Consider the following 21,485-nt stretch of genomic DNA (forward strand, 5'->3'; position numbering starts at 1 on the left):
GGTTCTTCCGGGGTCACGACACCAGCTCACTGAGGTTCTTTAGTCTGAAGATGGCAGCCTCGGCGGCGAGAGGTGCAGTGGCCCTGCGTTCGAGTTTTGGTCGTACGATTGCTTTTGTCAGAAAAATTCCTTGGACCGCGGCGTCGAGTGAGTGATGGAGATGTGGGTGAGGCTGAATTTTAAGGTCCAAGCGATCCCCAAAACCTCTGCATTGTGCAGAGCACTGAAGTCAGCGTGGTGGTAGCATTAGAAGGCCAAGTTTGCTTCCAGGCAAACCAGTGCACAGAAGTGTTCTTCACAATTAAAAGGTTAGGGAATGCCCCCTGAAATTTTAGGGCACGAATTTATGATCTCCTATAATTTGTAATGATTTGGTGGAAACGTTTATTACTTGGTCACTTTTTGGAATTTATGATTTAGAAGGGACTGTTTTGACTGGCAAGATTGTAGGCATGGCTACGAGATAACAGGCAGTTACATTTAATTCAGAAATGAAAACCTAAGCGAGGAAAGAGGTAAAAGGGAAGGGATCAGATCTACTTAGGTTTTCAGAAAACAAAATCAGTGGAATTTCGTGATGTCTTGCGAGCGGGGTGGTGGTGTTATGTAATGAGGGAAAGAGCAGTTATGTAGTTGGATTTTAGGAGGAGGAGGCTGAGAGGAGATGGAGAGTAAAGTCGGAAAGTTGGGATTTTAGAAGCTTGTGGGGTCGCTTTCAGGATACTGGACAGAGGTTGTACATTGTGATTGAGAAGCGGACTCTGAAGTCAGACTTGCAACTCAGCCATTTAGTAGTTAAGAAAACCTGAATAACTGAAGATAATTATGGGAAAGAGGCTCACGGCTCTTTAATTTAGTTTAATCATCTAAAAAATGGCATCAATAATACCTGGTAGCATTGTGAAGAGGATTAAATGAGCTTATATATACATTTCTTAGATTTGTTAAAGTACTCAACAAATGATATTTTCATGATTACTAAATTTGAAGCTCATGAGAGAGGCCTATTCTGGAGATAAAGGGTTGGAGAAATTCTGAACTCTCTTGTCAGTTGCAGTATTAAGGTTTTTATATTTACTAAAACTTAAAAATTCACTATCAACTTTGATAGATGTCCTCATGTATAGACCAGTCTCCTTAAATAAAAGGATGGAACAGGGTTATTTTTCTTAGGTGTCCTCCCCATCCCCCATTGGGGATTGAATCCAGGGGTACTACCACTCAGCAACCCCTCAACCCCTTTTTATTTTGAGACAGGGTCTCCCTTAATTGCCAGGCTGGCCTGGAACTTAATAACTTCCTGCCTCAGCCTCCTGAGTATCTGGGATTACAGATATGCACCATTGGACCTGGCTATTTTTCTTAGTTTTGGTGGCTCAGAGGAGAGTTTGGTTTGTGCCCCATCTTTCAGTATGTGCATGGTAAAGACCAAACCAAATAAAGTTTCTTTTATGCTTTCTGAAAAAGGCTGAAGGTTTTCACCAGCATCTAGTAGTTGCAAGTTTCTCTACCATAATGGCTAGTCTAAAACTTTTTGTGGGTTAGGTATTGAGGATTGAATACAGGGGCACTTAACCACTGAGACACATCCCTAGCTTTTTTTTTTTTTTCATATTTTATTTAGAGACTGGGTCTCACTGATTGCTTAGGGCCTATTAAATTGCTGAGGCTAGCTTTGAACTCTTGATCCTCCTGCCTCAGCTTCCTGAGCCGCTGGGATTACCGCTGGGATTACTGTCGTGCACTACTGCACTTCGCCTGGCTAGAACTTTTAAAGCTCCATAATCACAACTTTGAAATACTTTTTCTCAGTTCACTTGCTCACTCAGCCAATATTTAACATTTATCTGTTAGGTTAAAGGCATTGTTTTTGATACTTATAGCTGTTTTCCCTGAATAATTATAAGTGATTAGGTAAAAAGGTTTCCATCCAGTTTTTTTTTTTTAAGTTGCTGTGAAGAAATTCCTGAAATAAACAACTCGAAGGAGGGAGGGTTTATTTTTACCTCTTTTTAGGTTTCAGTCTGAGGTTGCTTACCCTGTTTTTTGGGCCTGTGGCAGCATAGTATATCATGCATGTGGGAGGTGTGTGGCAGAGGAGGGCTGTTCACCTCATGGCAAATGGGATGCAGAGAGAGGATCCCTTTCAGGGCACACCCCCAGTGATCTAACTTTTGTACATGAGGCTCCACCTTCTGAAAGTTCCCCCATCTCCCAGTATCCCACAGACTGGGAACCAGGCCTTCAACATGAGGGCTTTGGGGACATTTATGACCCAAACCATAATATTTTGGAAGTGTTTTCTAGAACTTATAATAGATGGTGTAAAACATACATGTTTAACACGGTTTTGCTTTGTTAGCATCATGTTCTGTGATCTGATCTTTCCTGCTGGGTTGACCAACTATTAGGGACCTACAGGAATTTAGCTTTTGTGAATTGTTGAAGGATTATTTGTTTACTTATTCAGCCAATATTGAAGCCCTACTATGTATTTTACACTGTAAACTAGTGGTTTCTACTCTTGTATACGAGTAGTGGTGGGGCTGAGAAGACTTACAAACATAAATATAGGGAGTTGAACCAATCAAATTTAGATGAACTAAAAGATATAAGTAGATAATATAAAATTCAAACCAGCAAAATACAACTACTGTAGTTCAGAAGAAAAAGTGGTCATGTAGTTTTCCATCTTTAAGATAGTACATTTTAGGGCTGGGGTTGTGGCTTACTGGTAGAGTGCTTGCCTTGGGTTCAATCCCTAGCACTGCAACAAATTAATACATTTACATGCTATAAATTTTTGAGGTCCCCCAGGGCTAGTACTTTTCCTGTGTGGCAGTAGGAGCCCCATAAAATAATACTCAGTAGATGTATTTGGCTTGAGTTTGGAAGGATAGTTATAACTTAGGAAGGAGATAGGATTAGAGACATATCAAGGGAAGAGAACAACATGTGCAAAAGTGGGAATCCACAGGATAGGATATAGAGAATTCCGTTTGCTGTGCTAGAGAGAGAACTGTGGGCCAACAGTGGGAAATAAGGCAGGAAAGGTCAATGAGGTCAACAAAACATATTTTCAAGCACCAATTATTTAGCCTAGTATAAACTTTAAGTTATGAAAGTCCAATAAATTGGGATTTTGTTTGGAGACCTCTAATATAGCTGGCAACACTCTGGATTGTAATTGATTTTCGTCTTCTGTGTGATCTACTCACAGGGATTATAATTCACATACCTAGTATGGTATCTGGTATGATGAAAATACTTAGTATTTGCTGCATATGGAGACTATAGCCAGCCCAGCATGTCCCCAACCCACCTTCAAATTTGGTACATTATGGCAATTTGGTCAGTCCTGTAGCTGCTTGTTGAAATCTTAAGGCTAAGAATATATAAAGAAGTTCTACAAGATGCTTGGGGACTCTTGGACCCCCCTTGGTTTCCAATTACAATCTAGGATAGAGAACACAAAATGTATTAAATATTTTTAATATATTTTCTTCTCTTGTACAGGTGAGCTGAGAGAACACTTTTCTCAGTTTGGTCATATACGGAAGTGCACTGTACCTTTTGTGAGTATTATCTTAACTGTTGGGGTCTGGAGGGTGTAGCTCAGAAGTAGAGGCTTGCCTAGCATGTGTGCAGTCCTAGTATTATCCTAATTCTTGCTTTTTTAAAATGAAAGCATATATTAATAATGAATCCAGGTGCAGTGGCACACACACACCTGTCATCTTAATGACTTGGGAGGGTGAGACAGGGGGACTGCAATTTAGCAAGGCCTTGTCAAAATAAAAGGGCTGGGGTTATAGTTCAGTGGTAGAAATCCCTAGTACCAAAAAAAAAGGAAGCTGTTTAGTCTTTACTGATAAAGTTATGGGTATTATTGATTAAAACAACAAAACTTTAGGTATTTGTAGTAGTTTTTTATTGTTGCATAACAAACTACCACAAACTTAATGTCTATAAAAAACAGGTGATCTGACAACTGGGCACAGAGGAGCTGATCTTCCCTCTGCTCAGGATTGTGCATGGCAATCCTATCCACTGGGGCTTCAGTGTGCTCCATTAGAGTCTCAGGGGAAGACTGACTTTCAAGCTCCCTGAAGTTTTTGGTAGAATTCATCTTTCAACTATAGGATGAAGGTCCCTGTTTTCTTGGGTTTTAGCTGGGAGCTGCTCTCACTTCCTAAGGACTGCCTGTAATTTCTGGTCACCTACTTCGTAGTCTGTTTTACAGCATGGCAGCTTTCTTCTTCAAAGCCAACAAGGGAGTTTCTCCAGTCTGTTAATATAGAAATCTTACATATAACCTAATCACCGGAGTGACAGTGCCTTCACTGTCAGAACAAGGCATGGCAGCCTATCATCCTTACTTTATTCTTTTGTTGAGAAAAAAGTTACAGATCCTGCCTACACTCCAAGAAGGGGGGTTATACGGGAAAAGGGTGCATGGAGATATGGGTTCCATCTTCAGAAATCTGCTCCCTAAACCATTATAATGACTTCAGGAAGTAAAGGATAATATTTTAGAATTTGTAGTGTCTATTTTAAATTTTATTGAATGCCATTTAGTTTTAGTATTTCTAACCTACGAAACAGTACTTTTGTTAATTACATTTCATTTGCTTTCTCATGAGGATCTAAAAATCATTTTGTAAATTTTTTCTGCTTTATCCTAGTCTGTAATTTTCTACAATTACTGGGTTTTTGCAGTGGGGTATGTGTGTGTGTGATTGGAGTTTACACACAGTAACATTTCATGACACTGAAACAGCCATGGTAAAATATCATCCTAAATAAATTTAAATTCTTAACTCTTGGTTTAATGTTATTTAGCTTCCAAAAATTTTCACAGATTTTCTCTATCTAGTGTTGGTTAAAGTGTAGGGAAACTGGCACTCAATTTCATTGAGAAATTTAACTGTTACCTTCAGTTCTGAAGTCTAGTTTGGCAAAATACCAAAATTAAGAATTTGGGGGCTTAGGTTGTAGCTCAGTGGTAGAAGGCTTGCCTAGCATGTGTGAGGCACTGGGTTGGATCCTTAGCACCACATAAAAATAAATAAAGGTATTACAAAAAAAAAAAAAGAGGGTTTGTATATGCTTTAACAATTCTATTTGTAGGAGTTTATCCTATAAAAATATATGTTCAAAAACGTTCAAAGCAGTAATCAACTAAAAAATTTAAATGTTTATCAGTGAGACTGACTAGATAAAGTCATTGATATAATGGAATTTCATAGTTGAAACATGGATTACAGACATGAATGTATAGCTTTCTATGTTTAAAAACTAAATTTTTTAAAGTTATTTACAAACGTTTCTTCTAATAAAAGTGAATAGATTTTTCTTGGTTGCCACTAAAAATGAATTTAGGACCCAGGGTGAACAGATCTTATAAAAAGGCTTTGATTCTTGGTAAAACACTAAACAAAATATAACAGGAAAAAATTAATTCAAGTTAAATTTATTGTATGCAAGTTGGAAATCCTGGTTTCTTTTTTAGGAATATATTATCTAAAATTTAAAACACTCACTTTTTTTTTTTTTTTAAATGCCTTTACTTGTGGAAATGGGTCAATCCAGTGGAGGCATCTATCACAGGTAGGAAAGTAAATGAGATGACTGGGAAATCACTAGAAACTTTTCCTGCATTCTTGGTTAACACTCTGAAGAACAGGAGCAATATGTAAGTCTTTTGACTTTTTTGGTAAAACACTGCTGGGTTTCTGTACTTGCGTCTAAAAGGCTCAGGAAGTCACTCCAGTTAAACTAGGCTAACTGGGCTGCACGAAATAACCACATAAGAGACACAAATACCTTTTTCTTTGGAGTCGCTGTGATGACTCCTCTGACCTTAAGGGTCTGCAGGAAGAGAGCGAGGCAGGAGCTCACCCCTTTTATTGAGGAAAAGCTATTCAAATGAGGCAAGGGGTCAGGTTTCAGGGGGCTGAGTCTATCTTCATGATGTCCACTGTCAGCAGGTTGACTGACACCTGGGTAGGCCACACCCAAGGGCACAGTAAGAGAAGGGGACACACACAAGGCACTTCCATGGAAGATTCTATCCTAAACAGGGCAAGGGGTTATATTACAAAGGAACAGGTGAGCAGTTTCACCCATGGGGCTGTAGCAAGACACCCATGCAGGAGACACTGACCCTTGAACCCAAGAAGGGTGGGGAAAGCTCTGCCACATTTCTGTGACTGTCTCAGCACCCAGCCTGGGAGTGTGACCCAGTCACGTGCAAGGTTGGTCTTCCACAAAACACAACATAACTTTTAGCAAGATTGAGAACCAAATGATCATCTTCCCCAGCCTGTCCTTTAATGGATGGCTAAAGGGACTCAGCAGTGTGCCTCCAAGCACAAGACTCTATTTTCCACATCATTCATACTAGCTATGTAAAGGTAATATTTTACTTTCCTGTCTTTTGTTAGGAACATGTGATGAAAGTGTAGTAGTGGTGGATGAGGTTGACTAGTTTCAGAAATGTCAGATGCAGCTAGGTTTTGGGGCTTATTTCTAGTTCCTAGGAATGAGGGGGTTAGTCTGAGTACTGTAGTAATCAGTTTCCCTTGGCTGTTACTGTGGTCTGCTTCCAGAATAATGCATAAACCTCATTATCCTTATCTTCTCCAGTGACAGTTAAAAAAGCAGAATGTTGACACTGGTATATATCCTTCAGGAAGGTAAATATATACTAAAGCAAGTTATTTGACATTTGTCTGTAATCTGGTTTTGACAAATGGAAATTTTTTCAAGTTCATGATTAATCTTTTCCTTTTTTTTTTTCTAGAGAGAGTGAGAGAGGAGAGAGAGAGGGAGGGGGGAGAGAAGAGAATTATTTATTTATTTATTTAAGAGAGTGTGAGAGAGAGAGAGAATTTTTAATATTTATTTCTTAGTTCTCTGCGGACACAACATCTTTGTTGGTATGTGGTGCTGAGGATTGAACCCGGGCCGCACGCATGCCAGGCTACCGCTTGAGCCACATTCCCAGCCCTAATCTTTTCCTTTGTTATTAAAATTTTTCAGGACAAAGAGACTGGCTTTCACAGAGGTATGGGTTGGATTCATTTTTCATCAGAAGAAGAACTTCAGAATGCAATACAACAGGAAAATCATATTATTGATGGAGTAAAGGTAAATGCTTCTTTATTATGAGCTTTCCATGTATTACTTAATAAGCCAGAAGTGTGGAATGACAGGAATTTTGGGAAATTTAGGTCTGAAAACCTTCTCTAATACTTGTTAAGAGTGGTAGCGGTAGAGTGCTCATTTCTAAAAAGTGTGGAGAAACAGGAGGACCCTTTAATTTTTAGTGCTAGGGATTGAATCCAGAGCCTAACACATGCTAAGCATGTGCTCTACCACTGAGGTATACTCTCAGTGAGAAGATCTTTAATGGTTAGCAAGGTATAAATAATACCAGCAGTGGAAACAGGAGTGCACATTCAAATTGGGCAAAACTAGGGCTGAAATCCTGACTCCTCTACTTATTATAAGATATCGTGTCAAATTTATTTACCATTTTAAAGTTCAGGTAGTCTCCCAACAACAAGGTACAAATAACTGCTTGAGTCACTGGTGCTCAGTCCTTAGTAAGGCATTCTTATAAAATGGAACTTGCTAAAGTTTTAATTTTTTTGCACACATTGCCTTTTCTTACAGTGCTAATTTGATTTTTTTTTTTTTTTTTTTAGGTCTACATTCAAGCTCAAAGACGAAAAATGTTGCAAGGTGACCAAACATCTGATGAAGAAAAAGATTTCTGATTATTTCCAATTAAATAAATTTAACTGAGAATTTTGTCTAAATGTTTTTATTTCTAACAAATAGTTGTACTAAGCAAGACCTTATTTTCTCCACTCCAAAGTAAAATAGCACAAAAGGGGCAAAATTCATTTGGTGGCATAGTCCTAATATGATCCTCCTCATCATGGTTGGGGTAACCTTATTCATAAGTAGTTCTTCTTATGTAAAATATTACCCCCCACTACTAGTGTCACACAAAATGGTCTTAATTCTGTGTGGGCTGTATGTTCTGCAGGTGCTAAAAGGAGGGAGAAGCACAAACACAACCCACTGTTTTAAAAAAGCCAAATATTCAAAGTAGAATTTTTAGTCCCCTCATCTCCCATAGTAAAAAGTAGCACTGGGATCTGATACCCAGGTTTGGTTTTTATCCCGACCATTTACAAAGTGTTCCCCCATGACTTGCATCATTAGGGTTATGTGTAATAGTTCATTCACTTTGAAGAGAGGTATGTCTACTCCTTCCTCCTCTTCTTGCCTTCATGTTCATGTTCCTTGGGGCGGCTGCTATCTGAGGGTCTTTTAGAGCCACCATGCTGTTTGGCTTCTTCCAAAAACTTGTCCAAACCAAAAGGATCTTCTTCAAACTGAACTGGTCCTTCTCGGCCTCTCTGTCTACGGTCTGAACCAGAAAACTCCTTGTCGGGAACAAATCTAGGGAAAAACAGAAAGGACTATGAACCTCCACTTATTTCATGGGTGTAAACACCAAAATTGAATTGTCTGCCTTGGTACCTGTTGGTCTTTATCCTGGCTTCTAGGTCATCACCATACATGTCTTTGTCCAGATTTTTACTGGGTCTATAAATACTCTGGGCCATATCTTTACCACCTCTCCAGGCTTGATCATACACATTGTAAATTTCATCTTCTCCACCTGCGAATCCACTGTCCATACCCTGTGGGAAAATGAATGAAAATATATTTTATTAAAAACAATCTGATTACACTTATGAGTAATAAATGCTCATTTATAGCTCTCATTTCAAAAATCTTAACTTCAAATTAAAAAAAGGTCTTCATTAAAAAAAAATCCCAAATACATAAACTTGTTCATATGATGTTTGGGTCCTTCCCTGGAGACAAAGGAATTCAAGTTGTAACTAACAAAGCAGTCATTAAAACTGGGATGCTTGGAGCTGGGGTTGTGGCTCAAGTGGTAGAGTGCTCGCCTAGCACCCATGAGGCACTGGGTTTGATCCTCATCACTACATAAATACTTAAGTGAAACCTTCAAACCAACCTCCCTTTTCAGGCTGATAAACAGTCATTGTATATATACAGTGGTTAAGAACAAATCTTTGGGGTCAAGACATTCAATTTTCAATTTTAATCACATCATTTATTAGCTAAATGACTTCACATGGTTTTGTTTTTTGGTGACAGTGGGGATTGAACCCTCGACTTCACACATACGCTAGGTAATTGCTATACCATGGAGCTACATTCCCAGCCCTTTTTATTTGAAGTAGCATCTCCCTAAATTGCCCAGGCTATCCTCAAACTTGCAATCCACTTACTTCGTGAGTAGGTGATTATTGGAAAGCACCACTACCAAGTGTGTGGTTACAAATATAGAAGTGTTAGTTCAACTGGGATGTAGAAGGACAAAGCTAATTATGACTTGGAGGTTTTAGGTAGATCAGAAAACATTTAAGTAAGTTCTTCTAAAATAATTGTAATAATTTGTCAAGTGCTTTTCGTACTGCAGGCATTTTTCTAAGTCTTTTAGTTATATTATCTCAATGCTTAAAACAACAAAAAACCCTGTGAGCCAGGTGTGGTGGCACACACCTGTAGTCCCCACTACCCTGGAAGCTGAGGCATTGCTTGTCATTATATACAAACACCCACGTGTGTGTGTAGGCACTTGTCTGCTGCTTTCTCCCGTAGACTATGGATTCCTTGAAGGGAAACGCACATCTATTTTTGATCTCACTAACATATGCATAGTTACTAATCAACATTAGGTGAATTAAAATAGAGTGTGTCTGGATTCGTAGCTCAGTGTCACAGTGTGTGCTTAACATACATAAGGTCCAGTACCACAAAGGAGCAGAAATAGTGTCCTAGCTGGTTAATGACCTCCAGAACTAGAAATTAGATTTTCTGACCATCAGTCTGGTACTTTAGTCCAGTTTTCAAGGTTCATTTTTAAAAGCTCTCTAGTTGAAATGTTTCTGTAGCTTAAAAAAAAAAAAAAAAAAAAAAAGAATCCACAGATCAAAAAAACTAAGGTAGTTTTATAGAACACTGGCTCTAGTTTACAAATACAAGGTAAATACACCAGGGCTGGGGTAGTGGCTCAGCAGTAGGGTGCTTGCCTAGCACGTGCAAGGTGCTGGGTTCGATCCTCAGTACCACATAAAAATATATAAAGGTATTGTGTCCAACTAAAAATTATATATATAATTAAAAAAAATCCATACACCAGAACCACCTAATTTCTTATCACCCATTTCTTTCATTTTCTATTGAATGCTTTGAATTGTATCCAAATTTAAGAGGTCACAATCAGAAATGTTTCATCTTGTCTCTTAAGTAACAACATCCAATTTTTTGCCACCACACTGGCCAAATTTTGGCAATCCAAATCAAAGACATGTTAAATTTTCTTTTCCCTAAGGATAGGTATTCATGTCAACACACAAACCATGCTGTTTCTAAACTTCTTGTACCTTGGATTGGTTGAAAAGCCTTTGGTCATACTGCACTTCATTGGAATTCCGAGGATTGGGCACACCAAGAGCAATGACTTCACTGATATCTCGATTTTCATTTCTCTGCAGCTTTGACCTATTTGAAACACAATATAATTAACTGAACACTCTTTACAGACAAGTTGAATATATTCAATTTAAATACAACCAATCTCAGAAGCAAAGGAAATGAATATGTCATGTTTATATCTTGTGAACATAAATTTCCTGATAATGTGTAATCAGGTTGGCAGCTGGTATAGCATTTCAGATGCAGGATTAGAGGAGGTAGAGTTCTACAATTAGGACTCTTCTGTTAGCTCAAAAAAACGTCCAATAGATTAGTTCTTGTTATGGACAAACAATCACCATAGAACCATGCTAAACTATGAAACTGCTCTGGTCTATACTTGCTATCATTAGACAAAGGTTTGGGAAGTGGATGCTAAGTGACGCCTCATTTGAATCATCATCCACACACTACAATCACTTCTTTTGCTTAACCACATTCTATAATTTTATCCTACTAATTTGAGGAAAACATGTCAATAATCACTCTGAATTTTTAATATTCGGCTTAATTCCTCTACCATTTTATTTTAGTACGTACACAATCTACATTGGAATGAAACCATGGTAACTGTCATCACTAATTTTACTAAATGTTCAGGTCTAATTATTTCCATAGACAATGTGCTTTTCATCCAATCACAAATTTATGGCCTTTTGTTTTTTAAAGAGAAAACATTTTTTAATATTTATTAATTTTTTTACTTTGCGGTGGACACAACATCTTTTTTTTTTTTTAATGTAGTGCTGAGGATCGAACCCAGCGCCCCAAGCATGCCAGGCGAGCTCACTACCGCTTGAGCCACACCCCCAACCCAATTTATTTATGGCTTTTCTATGTTACCAATTTTCAGTCACTTTACCGGTTTTAAGGGCTCAATTTATCTACAAACCATTTTAATCTTTTCAACTTAGAAAGTTCTAACGAAGAGTGTCATTAATTGAAAACTTTCACATTTAATTCCTCTTTCTTCTAATTTGTAGATTTACCCACAACACTGAATTCAGATTCTTTGCTTTTCCATGACTACACTTATCAAGGGAGATGAAATATGCCACTTCAACAATAACCAACACCAACAGATGTGATTTAAGATATGACTTAAAAAACGGATTGCATCAGCTCCTAGGATGACCAGAGTATAGAGTATGGAAGTTGGTTGAGAGGAAAATGTTTTACATTTACATTTGAACAACACTCAGAATTTCACTTTTGTATTATAGCTTTCCTTGACTTTTTAGCAATTGTGCTCCTCAGTATCTGTGAACTACACTTTCTACTTTATGTCCCCACACATGCACTTATTTGTTTTATACATTTTGTAACTTAAGAATGCTTTTAAAATTTTCCCAAATAAGCTGCTCAAATTTTTACTTCTTTCAAAACTAACCCCCACAGCCCCCCACACCCTGTATTGGATACAGCACTCTGCATTATGAAAGGATGTCAATAAAGGTATGGTAGTTTATTTCCTGTCTAAAAACATAGGCAAATAATTTGTCTCACCATTTGAAATAGGAAAATAACAGATCAGAGCAGTCTCATTCACTACTTCCTTTTCACAATCTTGATCTAAATTCCTTTATCCACATTCCATATACTCCAGTCTTTTTTGGGGGGAGGGCGGGATACTGGGTATTGCATCAGGGGCACTTGACCACTGAACCACATCCCCAGCTCTATTTTATTTAGAGACAGGTCTCCTGAGTTGCTTAGCATCTTGTTTTTTTTGCTGTGGCAGGCTCAGAACTCGCAATCTTCCTGCCTCAGCCTCCAGAGTTGCTGGGATCACAGGCATGTGACACCGCACCCAGCTCCCATTCTTAATTCTAATTGACCTTATAAAGTGATGGAAGAAAGGACTAATTCTAGGGATAGTCAATTCTGCTAAGACAAAACCATTAAGCACAAGAAAATTAGGTGCCAATTTATTATCAAACTAAAAATAAAAGGGAGAAAAAGCAAAACTGCTACCAGTGGAGTAAAACTCTGTTCCAAAAGTTAATATAAAAAGAACCTCTTAATAATTTGTATGTACATCAAATAACACATACCTCTTATCAGGAGCTGCCCGAGAAAGATTCCGGTCATGCTGTCTTTCTTTTCGTCTATCGTGACGGATTTCATCTCTCTCACGTGCCTCCCCATCCTCTGTGTGGACACAGTTGAAAATCACTTCATTACTGTATTATTCATTAATATTTTAAATACAAGAATATTCTTTAACTTTAGAGAAAATTCCACGTACTTCTTTGTAGTCACATTCATTCAGCCTTTTTAACCTTACTTGCAATTAATTTAAATCTAATAAACAGTATTAGTTTAATTTTTGTTTGGTTTTGAGGTGTAGGGGATTGGACCTAGGGGTGCTCTATTACTAAGCTGGGCCCATGTCTTTGAGACAGAGTTTTGATTAAATTGCTCAAACTGGTCCTGAACTTACAATCCTTCTGCCTCAGCCTTCTGAGTAGCTGGGATTGCAGGATTGTGCCATCACACTGAGCTGTATAAGAACTTTTTGAATGTGAATTCTGTATACTGAAGCATATAGCACTGTTGTCTTCATGTACATTGTCTTCATGTACAGTAGTGGATTGATAAATGGACAGAAACATGAATATATATGTGACAAAGCAAATTTAGAGATGGTAATTATTAAAAATATCCAATGTAAAATCTAGGTGGGTGGATATGAGTGTTCATCATACAGTGCTTTCAATTTTTTTGGATGTTTGAAAATTTCCTTGTCAGGAAAAAAGAATTATGCATAAATTTTTCCTTATATTTTGAAAGATTCTAATAAACAAGGAACCTTTTGCTGCCATCTTTATTCCTACTGTACCTATGTCATCAAATCCTGTTTCTACATGATAAAATTAACAATGTGACCTTATGCAGGTTACTTAACTACTCTGGCCTATAATTTCCTCTTCTGTAAAACAGTAACAATAATAGCACCATTGCATAAAGGTTGCTATAGAGATTGTATGAGTTAATACATGTATACTGCTTATATTAAGTACAATAAATATTAACTACTAATATCTGGCAACAGACTCTTCCTTTTTTTTAATTGGCAAATAATAATTGTATATATTTATGGGATACAGTATGATGTTTTCATATGCTTATAATGCAAAATAACTAAATCAGTTTAGCTAATAAGCCCATTATCTCCCATACTTACTTTCTTTTGTGGTGCTGGGAATTGAACCCAGGGCCTTGTGCATGCAAGGCAAGCACTCTACCAACTGAGTAGTATATCCCCAGCCCCCATACTTTCTTTTTGTGTAGAACTTTTTTTTTTTTTTTTTTTTTAAAGAGAGAAAGCTGGGACCAAGTGGGACATCAACCTCTGATGGAGGAGCAATGACCTAGTTAGTTCAGCATGTTTAATATATAAGTTTTATCATCAAAAGGGTTTTCTGTGAGAAAGTTTCTTCAAAGCAGGCAGGTTGAAGGATGAAGACAATTACAATTATCTACGGATGCTCATAATTCTCTAGCTCTAGCAGCTGGTGTCTGAACTCAGAGTCAAGACTGACAATCCTGTGTCTTACATAGAACCTCCTTTAAGCAAGGAGTTACCATAGCAACAGGGCAGTCTTGACCTGCACCTCTGCACAGGAAGTTCCTAGGGCAGGCCATCTCCTGCTGTGAGACAGAAACTATCACCATTCCTACACTCTTAAGTATTTTTTTTTATTTCATCCCTGATTTCTTCTACTATCCATTCATCATTCAGTAGCATGTTATTTAGTTTCCAGGTGTTACAGTGGCTCCTATTTTTTATTTTATCATTGATTTCTAATTTCATTCCATTATGATCTGATAGGGTGCAAGGTATTATCTCTATTTTAAGAACCATTCTGTTTTTTATTTATTTTTTTTTTATTTTTAATCATTTGAGACAACTTAAGATAAAGTAATTTTCTTTCTTTTATTGCAGTGCACAGGACTAAACCCAGGGCCTTGTGACTGTTAGGTACTCTATTGAACTACATCCATTGTCTTAACAAATTTTACTTCTAAATTGCTGGTAAAGTATTTAGAACAACAGGCAGGCATTTATATCTTACCTCATTAAGTCATTCATATTATTCAGGGACATGGGTTACTACTTGCAACCTTAGTTATTTCCCTACAGTTGAACTTAGACTCCCAAAATTAACTGCATGCTTAACACCTCCATCTTAAATTTAAGATGTCCTCAATCAAACTCCTAATCTTTCCTTCCCAATCCTGTTCCCCTTGTAATTTCACCAGTATTAGTAAATGGCAAATTTAATCCTTCCCAATTGCTCAGGTCAAAAGTTGTTAAGTCATTTTTTTCCCCTTTGGTACCAGGGATTAAACCCAGGGGTGTGTAGTGACTGAGTCATTATCCCAGCCCTTTTTAATATTTCACGTGGAGAAAGGTCTTACTGAGTTGCTTAAGGCCTTGCTACACTGCTGAGGCTGGCTTTGAACTTACAATCCTCCTGTCTCAGCCTCTTGAGCTGCTAGGATTACAGGCTTGTGCCACTGCACCTGGCACCAAAATATATAAAATATATTTTATATGTAAAAAAATATAAAAACTACCATATAATAGGAAAGGAAGCAGGAGAGGTAAAGGTAGGGACTGGAGAAATTATATTATTTGCATATATGAATATGATGAATCCCACCATTCTTGATTCCTTCTTTTAACTCGTACCAGTTGATTATTAATAACCTTCTAAATAATTTCTCTGCTTCTGCCTATGCCCATGCCATAGTCTTTTTTTTTTTTTTTTTTTGGTACTAGGGATGGAACCCAGAGCACTCTACTGCTAAGCTACATTCCTAGTCCTATTTATTTATTTATTTATTAGTTGTAGGTGGACCCAATATCTTTATTTAATTTATTTATATGTGGTGCTGAGGATTAAACCCAGGGCCTCACACATGCTTGGCGAGCACTCTACCGCTGAGCCACAACCCCAGCCCCTAGCCCTTTTTATTTTGAAACAGGGTCTCACTAAGTTGTCTAGGTTGGTGTTAAATTTGTGTTCCTCCTCAGCCTACTCTATGAGTAGCTGGGACATAGTTTTCTATTTTTAACATAGTGACCAGAGTAACCTTTTAGAAATATGTTAGAGGAAATGCTGGTTAAAGGGTACAAAGTTTCAATGATGCTGGATGAATAGATTCTGGAGAGCTAATGTACTACATGATGACTGTATTTAATAATACTACATTGAATAAATGAAATTTGTTGACACATTTTAATTGTTCTCACCAAAATTATAAAAACTACCATATAATAGGAAAGGAAGCAGGAGAGGTAAAGGTAGGGACTGGAGAAATTATATTATATGCACAGATGAATATGATGAATCCCACCATCATGTATAATAAAAATGTACCAATAAAACTTTTTTAGAAAGATAAAATCTAATTTTAAAAAAAGAGGAAAGCAGGAGAGGCAGAGAAGGAGATGTGACATTGGAAGAGATCAGAACAACATGATTGCTAGCTAGTGGCCATAAGCAAAAGAACATGGAGCTTCTAAAACTAGAAAAGGCATGGAAATGAATGCCTTCAGAAGCAGCAGCACTGCTAACACCTTGAGTTTAGCTTCCCTGAAATTCATTACAGTAATAAATGTGTGTAGTTTTAAGGTAAAAATAAAACCTGACTATTCAAGATGACTGATAGGTTAATTAGCTAAACAGAGGCAAACATTCTTTTTTTTTTTAGTTATCGATGGACCTTTATATTAATTGATTAATATTTGGTGCTGAAAATTGAACCCAGTGCCTCACACATGCTAGGTGAGCACTCTACTACTGAGCCCCAGCCTCTGCCTCAGCCCAGAGGCAAACTTTTATGAAGTATACATATATCAGAACATTACATTGGGGTGAACTGGATGAATAGATTCTGTCACCATGTAGTACATTAGCTCTCCAGAATCTACTCATCCAATGAATCTATTCATTGGGGTGTGTGGTTCAGTAGTAGATTACATGCTAATTAATAGCATGTTCAAGGCTCTGGGTTCAATCACTAGCACCAAAACCCAAAATAAAACAAAACAACAAAAAAACAATGCCTAGAAAATTTAGACTGGGTATATTACTGAGCTCATTTCTAGTCCCATCTTCTTGAGAGACTGAAGAGGAAAGATCTCTTGAGCCCAGCCTGAGCAACATAGCAAGACTCACAAAACAAAATGAACAAACAAAACCCCCCAAAATACCACACTGTACAACTTAAATACATGTAACTTTCATTTGTCAATTATACCTCAATAAAGGTGGCAATGTTGTTCTGTTCAAAACCCTTCAACTGTTTTTCTTGTCACTTGATGTAAAAGCTATGTCCTCTCAATGGCTGAAAGACCATGTGATCTTGGCTGGCCACTATTCTTCCCACCTGTCCTAACTATCTGGACATCTCTGATTTCTCTCCTTCCTCACCACTCTCGGCCATACTGGTCTCCCCATGCTTCTCTGCGCACACAGGCATACTCCTAACTCAGGCCCTTTGCACTTGCTTTATCCTTCTACCTGGAGTACTCTTCCCCAGATAGCCACATGGCTTACTTCCTTAATCTTCAAGTTTTTGTGACAGTGTTATCATTTCAGAAGGAGGCCCAGTCTGAAAACCCTCTCCTGGTACTTTTATATCCGCTTCCCAGTTTATTTTTGGCTGTAGCAGTTGTTACCTTTTATTACATTATTATAAATATTACTATATGATTAATTTTTTTGTCTGTCAACACTCAGCAGAAATTAACTGCTTGCCCTCCCACTCCCAAACAATGTCAAGTGAAAAATCTTGCGTATAGAAAAAACCCCGACACATAGTAGGCACAGAATGTTAACTGAATGAATGAAAGAATGAATACTTGAACTAGACCAGTATTTATTTTCTTTAATCAGAATTAATCACCCCACTCCAATAGAATTAATACACCAATGGAGACCACTAAATAAAACTAGAGAGCACTGGCAGGTTTTTTTTTTTTTGGGGGGGGGGTACCGGGGATTGAACTCAGGGACACTCAACCACTGAGCCACATCTCAAGCTCTATTTTGTATTTATTTAGAGACAGAGTCTCACTGTATTGCTTAGCACCTTGCTAAATTGTTGAGGTTGGCTTTGAACTCATGATCTTCCTGTCTTAGCCTCCCAAGATTACAGGTGTGTGCCACCATGCCAGCAGCACTGACATTTTTAATGATTAGAAAATACATTAGCCTGTGAGAGAGAAAAACTCTGAATTATTTTACCATATGGGCAAGCTGACTTCCTCATTTCTCCTTCTAAATTTCAAGAAAACTAAAACAGAAAACCAAAACAACCCACCAGCCTATCACTTGACTAATACCCTCCTGCCCCCAGGCCCTTGTACATGGAGACTAATCACTCCATCACTGAACTTCATCCTCAGTCTTTTTAATTCTATTTTGAGATAGGGTCTTATCAAGTTGCCTGAGCTGTCCTTGAATTTGTGATCCTCCTGCCTTAGTCTCTACAATAGCTGGGATTAAAGCAGTGTGCCAACATGCCTAGCTAAATAATAATGTGATTTTTAAAGTACCATCTCTTGATATTTCCTGGGAATTGGTTCTGACACTCACCAGGGATACCTGAATGCATGCATACTAAATTCTATTATGTAAAATGAGGTGGTATTTGCATAAAACTTACATGTGTCCTCCTTTATACTTTCAATCATCTCTAGATTACAGGTTATTTCTTTTTTCCCTCCAAACATTTTCGGCCAGTTGGTTCAATCTGTGATGTGGTTTCTGAGGATATAGAGGGCCAATTGTATATTGCTCAGGACTTAAACCCCCTGAAAATTCTAGTATACACTCCCACATGAAAGGCTCACCTTCAAATATACTCTCTTATTTTCTGCTGCTACAGCTTTGTAAGGTAGAGGTTACTTTCCATTTCTACACTATTTCTGAAATATCAGAAGTTTTCTTTATATATACTTACTACTTTTGTATAAACTAAGAAACAAAAAGACAATAAAGAGGTTTTCTAAAATGAGATACATACTGTTCATTAAGTGAATTCTACCAAGAGAATGTTGTACCTTTTTCCACATGAGTTTTGATCCCCGCTCTCCTCTCTCTGGCTTTTTGGGCCATTTCTCTAAGTTTCTCTTCATGTTTCTCCTTTTCTTTTTGAGCCATCTTTCGCTCTACTTGGGCACGCATTTCCACAGCTTCACGAGCCTGTTAGTAAAAATATGACATTAAATAGGACACTACTGTGGGGCAAATATTTACAGCTATCATCCAACTCCATGACTAAAGTATGGCTTGGAAGAGCAATTAAACAGAATTCATATTTGTAACTGCTGATTAAAATAAGATATCCTGCGTAGAAAACTGTGCAAGGTAGGTTTTTCACCCTGGGGAGTGTTTTAATGGCTGAAACTATTGTGACCCTAATCAATCTTGTAAGTCAAGTGTTTACTAATGCATTCTCATAAAAAAAATCTAAAAATAAAAAATTAGCTAGCACAGAGCTGCATGTCTATTGTCCCAGCACTTGGGAGGCTTAGGAAGGAAGATTACTTAAGCCCAGGAATTTGAGATTAGTCTGGACAACTAACAGACCTCTTCTCAGAACAATTAAAGAACAAAAACAAAAGAAATTTAAAAAAAAAATTTATCTAACTCAAGGTAAAACTTAAGCCTAACAGAGATATATATATTTATTGATATTTATGTTTTTTTTTTTGATGTTGGGGATCAAATCCAGGGTTTTAGGCATGCTAGTGAAGTGCTCTATCAGTGAGCTATGTACCTAGAAACGCCCACCCCACCCCCTTTTTTTCTTATTTTGAGATAGATTTTCTTGTTTTATTTTGCTAAGGTGCCCAGGCTGGCTTCAAACTTGGGCAGTTTGGATTGCACAAGTGTGCCCTCATATCTGGCTAAGTTTTTAAAGAGATAATGTTTATAAGGGAATTCATTGTGATATAGAAGACCATCTTTTCTACATGCTAAACACATGCCATGTGAACTTTTTTTTATTATTATTAGTTGTTCAAAACATTACAAAGCTCTTGACATATCATATTTCATACATTTGATTCAAGCAGATTATGAACTCCCATTTTTACCCCATATACATATTGCAGATTCACATCGGTTCCACATCCACTTTTTTACATACTGCCATACTAGTGTCTGTTGTATTCTGCTGCCCTTCCTATCCTCTACTATCCCCCCTCCCCTCCCCTCTCCTCCCATCTTCTCTCTCTACCCCATATACTGTAATTCATTTCTCTCTCTCGTTTTTTTTCCCCTTTCCCCTCACTCCTCTTATATGTAATTTTGTATAACAATGAGGGTCTCCTTCCTTTACCATGCAATTTCCCTTCTATCTCTCTTTCCCTCCCCCTTCTCGACCCTGTTTAATGGTGATCTTCTTCTCATGCTCTTCCTCCCTATTCTGTTCTTAGTTGCTCTCCCTATATCAAAGATGACATTTATGCCATGTGAACTTGAAGTTCACAGTTTAATACCATTTAATATATAATATCATAACATTTAATATATAACACATATAACATTTAATATATAATATCAACACTCAATATCATTATACTATTTTATATAGCATTCAATTAATCCTGTAACTGCCCCCTTTGGGCAACATCTACATCTAAAACAGGAAAATTATAAAATACAGAACAAAACCTAACAATCTCTGCAAAATTGGATCAGCCTAGGTAGCTGAATCATCATTCAGTACTGGAGCTAAATTAAGAGTACCTTAAATAAATAAGAATGGATTTACAAATTACCACGAATTTAATTTAAAAAATTATAATTATAGCAGACCAACCTTCCGATCAGCAATGTACAGCGCTTCAGCCAGTTTGGCAAAATTCTCATTTATGTGTACTGTCTGAAGTCCTCTTCCATCAGCAGCTAGACGTTTGTCTAATGGAATTGTATAACCCTAGGAAGGGTAAAAGCAGACAGAAGATACCAGTCACAGAAGAGCTACAATAAATACGTAAAATGAAATTAAGACCCGTCCATTCTAAGACCACATAAAGTTTTTTTCTTATATCTTTCTTCACAATTATGAAAAATAACTGCAAGTAACAATGAGTGCTTTGTATGGAGGATTAAGCAAGCACTTTACCTCTATGGCATCAATCGACACAAAAAGTATAAAGCTGTTAATATTATAAACATTTCACAGATCAAAATAGTGAGATAGAGAGCTTAGGTAATGTCCCTAAAGTCGTATGAATAGTAAATGGATAAACTAGTACCGAAACTCGAACAGCATGTCTTCAGAGCCCAAGCTCTGGAAAAACAGATTTTCATGTGGAGTACAATAAAAGAAAATCACTATTCAAACAGCCAAGTAGCTACTTCATGAATAGAAGTATCAAGTCACACAAAGGTAGCACCCAAATCACAATAATCTTTGGATATTAATTTGCTATACTCCTTCAATATTTACTAGATTCTAAGTTTTAGTAAATGGGGGGAAAAAGATAAAGTTTACTATGTAATTGAGTTTCTAAACCTTGATCCTTTAGTTAGAGTCTGGTGTAATAATTTAAAAAAATAAATGTCCATTAGTTAGAAGGAGAATTTCTTTCAACCAGTAAGTGAACCTTTATTAAGGTTGCAATTCTGTAAAGTACAATTTAGGCAACTGCTAAATTTTACCACTAATATAAAGGTTTTTCTTTCTTCATTCTATAGTTTCAAAACAATTAAGCCCTTTAAAAAGTGTGTATTTCAGTTGTAAAGACAGTAATAAAACATTTGATGCATGAATGAGTTACCAAATAAAAATATTGAACCCTAAAAAAAACCCGATTCTATATTCTGAAGTTTTCATCCTATTTCGGTATGAAAACTTTGTTC

The 21,485-nt window shown here is 37.2% G+C and overlaps 2 protein-coding genes across 2 annotated transcripts in view; one reads left to right on the top strand and one right to left on the bottom strand.

The window, feature by feature from the left end:
- The first annotated feature begins 12 nt into the window (after positions 1–12).
- Positions 13–7,819, top strand: SLIRP (SRA stem-loop interacting RNA binding protein). The gene is made up of 4 exons (XM_081291004.1): positions 13–147; positions 3,517–3,575; positions 7,045–7,152; positions 7,713–7,819. Exons 1-4 carry the CDS (start codon positions 51–53, stop codon positions 7,782–7,784), a joined length of 336 nt encoding a protein of 111 aa, XP_081147130.1. The 5' UTR covers positions 13–50; the 3' UTR covers positions 7,785–7,819.
- The window catches only part of SNW1 (SNW domain containing 1), a 36,638-nt gene continuing 22,839 nt past the window's right edge, over positions 7,687–21,485 (bottom strand). The window contains exons 9-14 of the mRNA XM_081291000.1: positions 20,440–20,556; positions 18,674–18,815; positions 12,648–12,744; positions 10,503–10,620; positions 8,560–8,723; positions 7,687–8,478 (exon numbers count right to left, since the gene is read on the bottom strand). Of these exons, the coding sequence (XP_081147126.1) occupies positions 8,280–8,478; positions 8,560–8,723; positions 10,503–10,620; positions 12,648–12,744; positions 18,674–18,815; positions 20,440–20,556 (837 nt within the window). The 3' untranslated portion in view covers positions 7,687–8,279. The remainder of the gene's footprint in view (positions 8,479–8,559; positions 8,724–10,502; positions 10,621–12,647; positions 12,745–18,673; positions 18,816–20,439; positions 20,557–21,485) is intronic.

This window comes from Spermophilus citellus (assembly GCF_964194105.1).
Source record: "Spermophilus citellus genome assembly, chromosome: 4".
Taxonomy (NCBI): Eukaryota; Metazoa; Chordata; class Mammalia; order Rodentia; family Sciuridae; genus Spermophilus; species Spermophilus citellus.

Excerpts from the sequence above, each read along its gene's own strand:
- SLIRP (XM_081291004.1), top strand. The coding sequence starts at position 51 with ATGGCAGCCTCGGCGGCGAGAGGTGCAGTGGCCCTGCGTTCGAGTTTT. Across the intron at positions 3,576-7,044 it reads GGAAGTGCACTGTACCTTTT|GACAAAGAGACTGGCTTTCA; the intron begins GTGAGTATTATC and ends AAAATTTTTCAG. Across the intron at positions 7,153-7,712 it reads ATATTATTGATGGAGTAAAG|GTCTACATTCAAGCTCAAAG; the intron begins GTAAATGCTTCT and ends TTTTTTTTTTAG.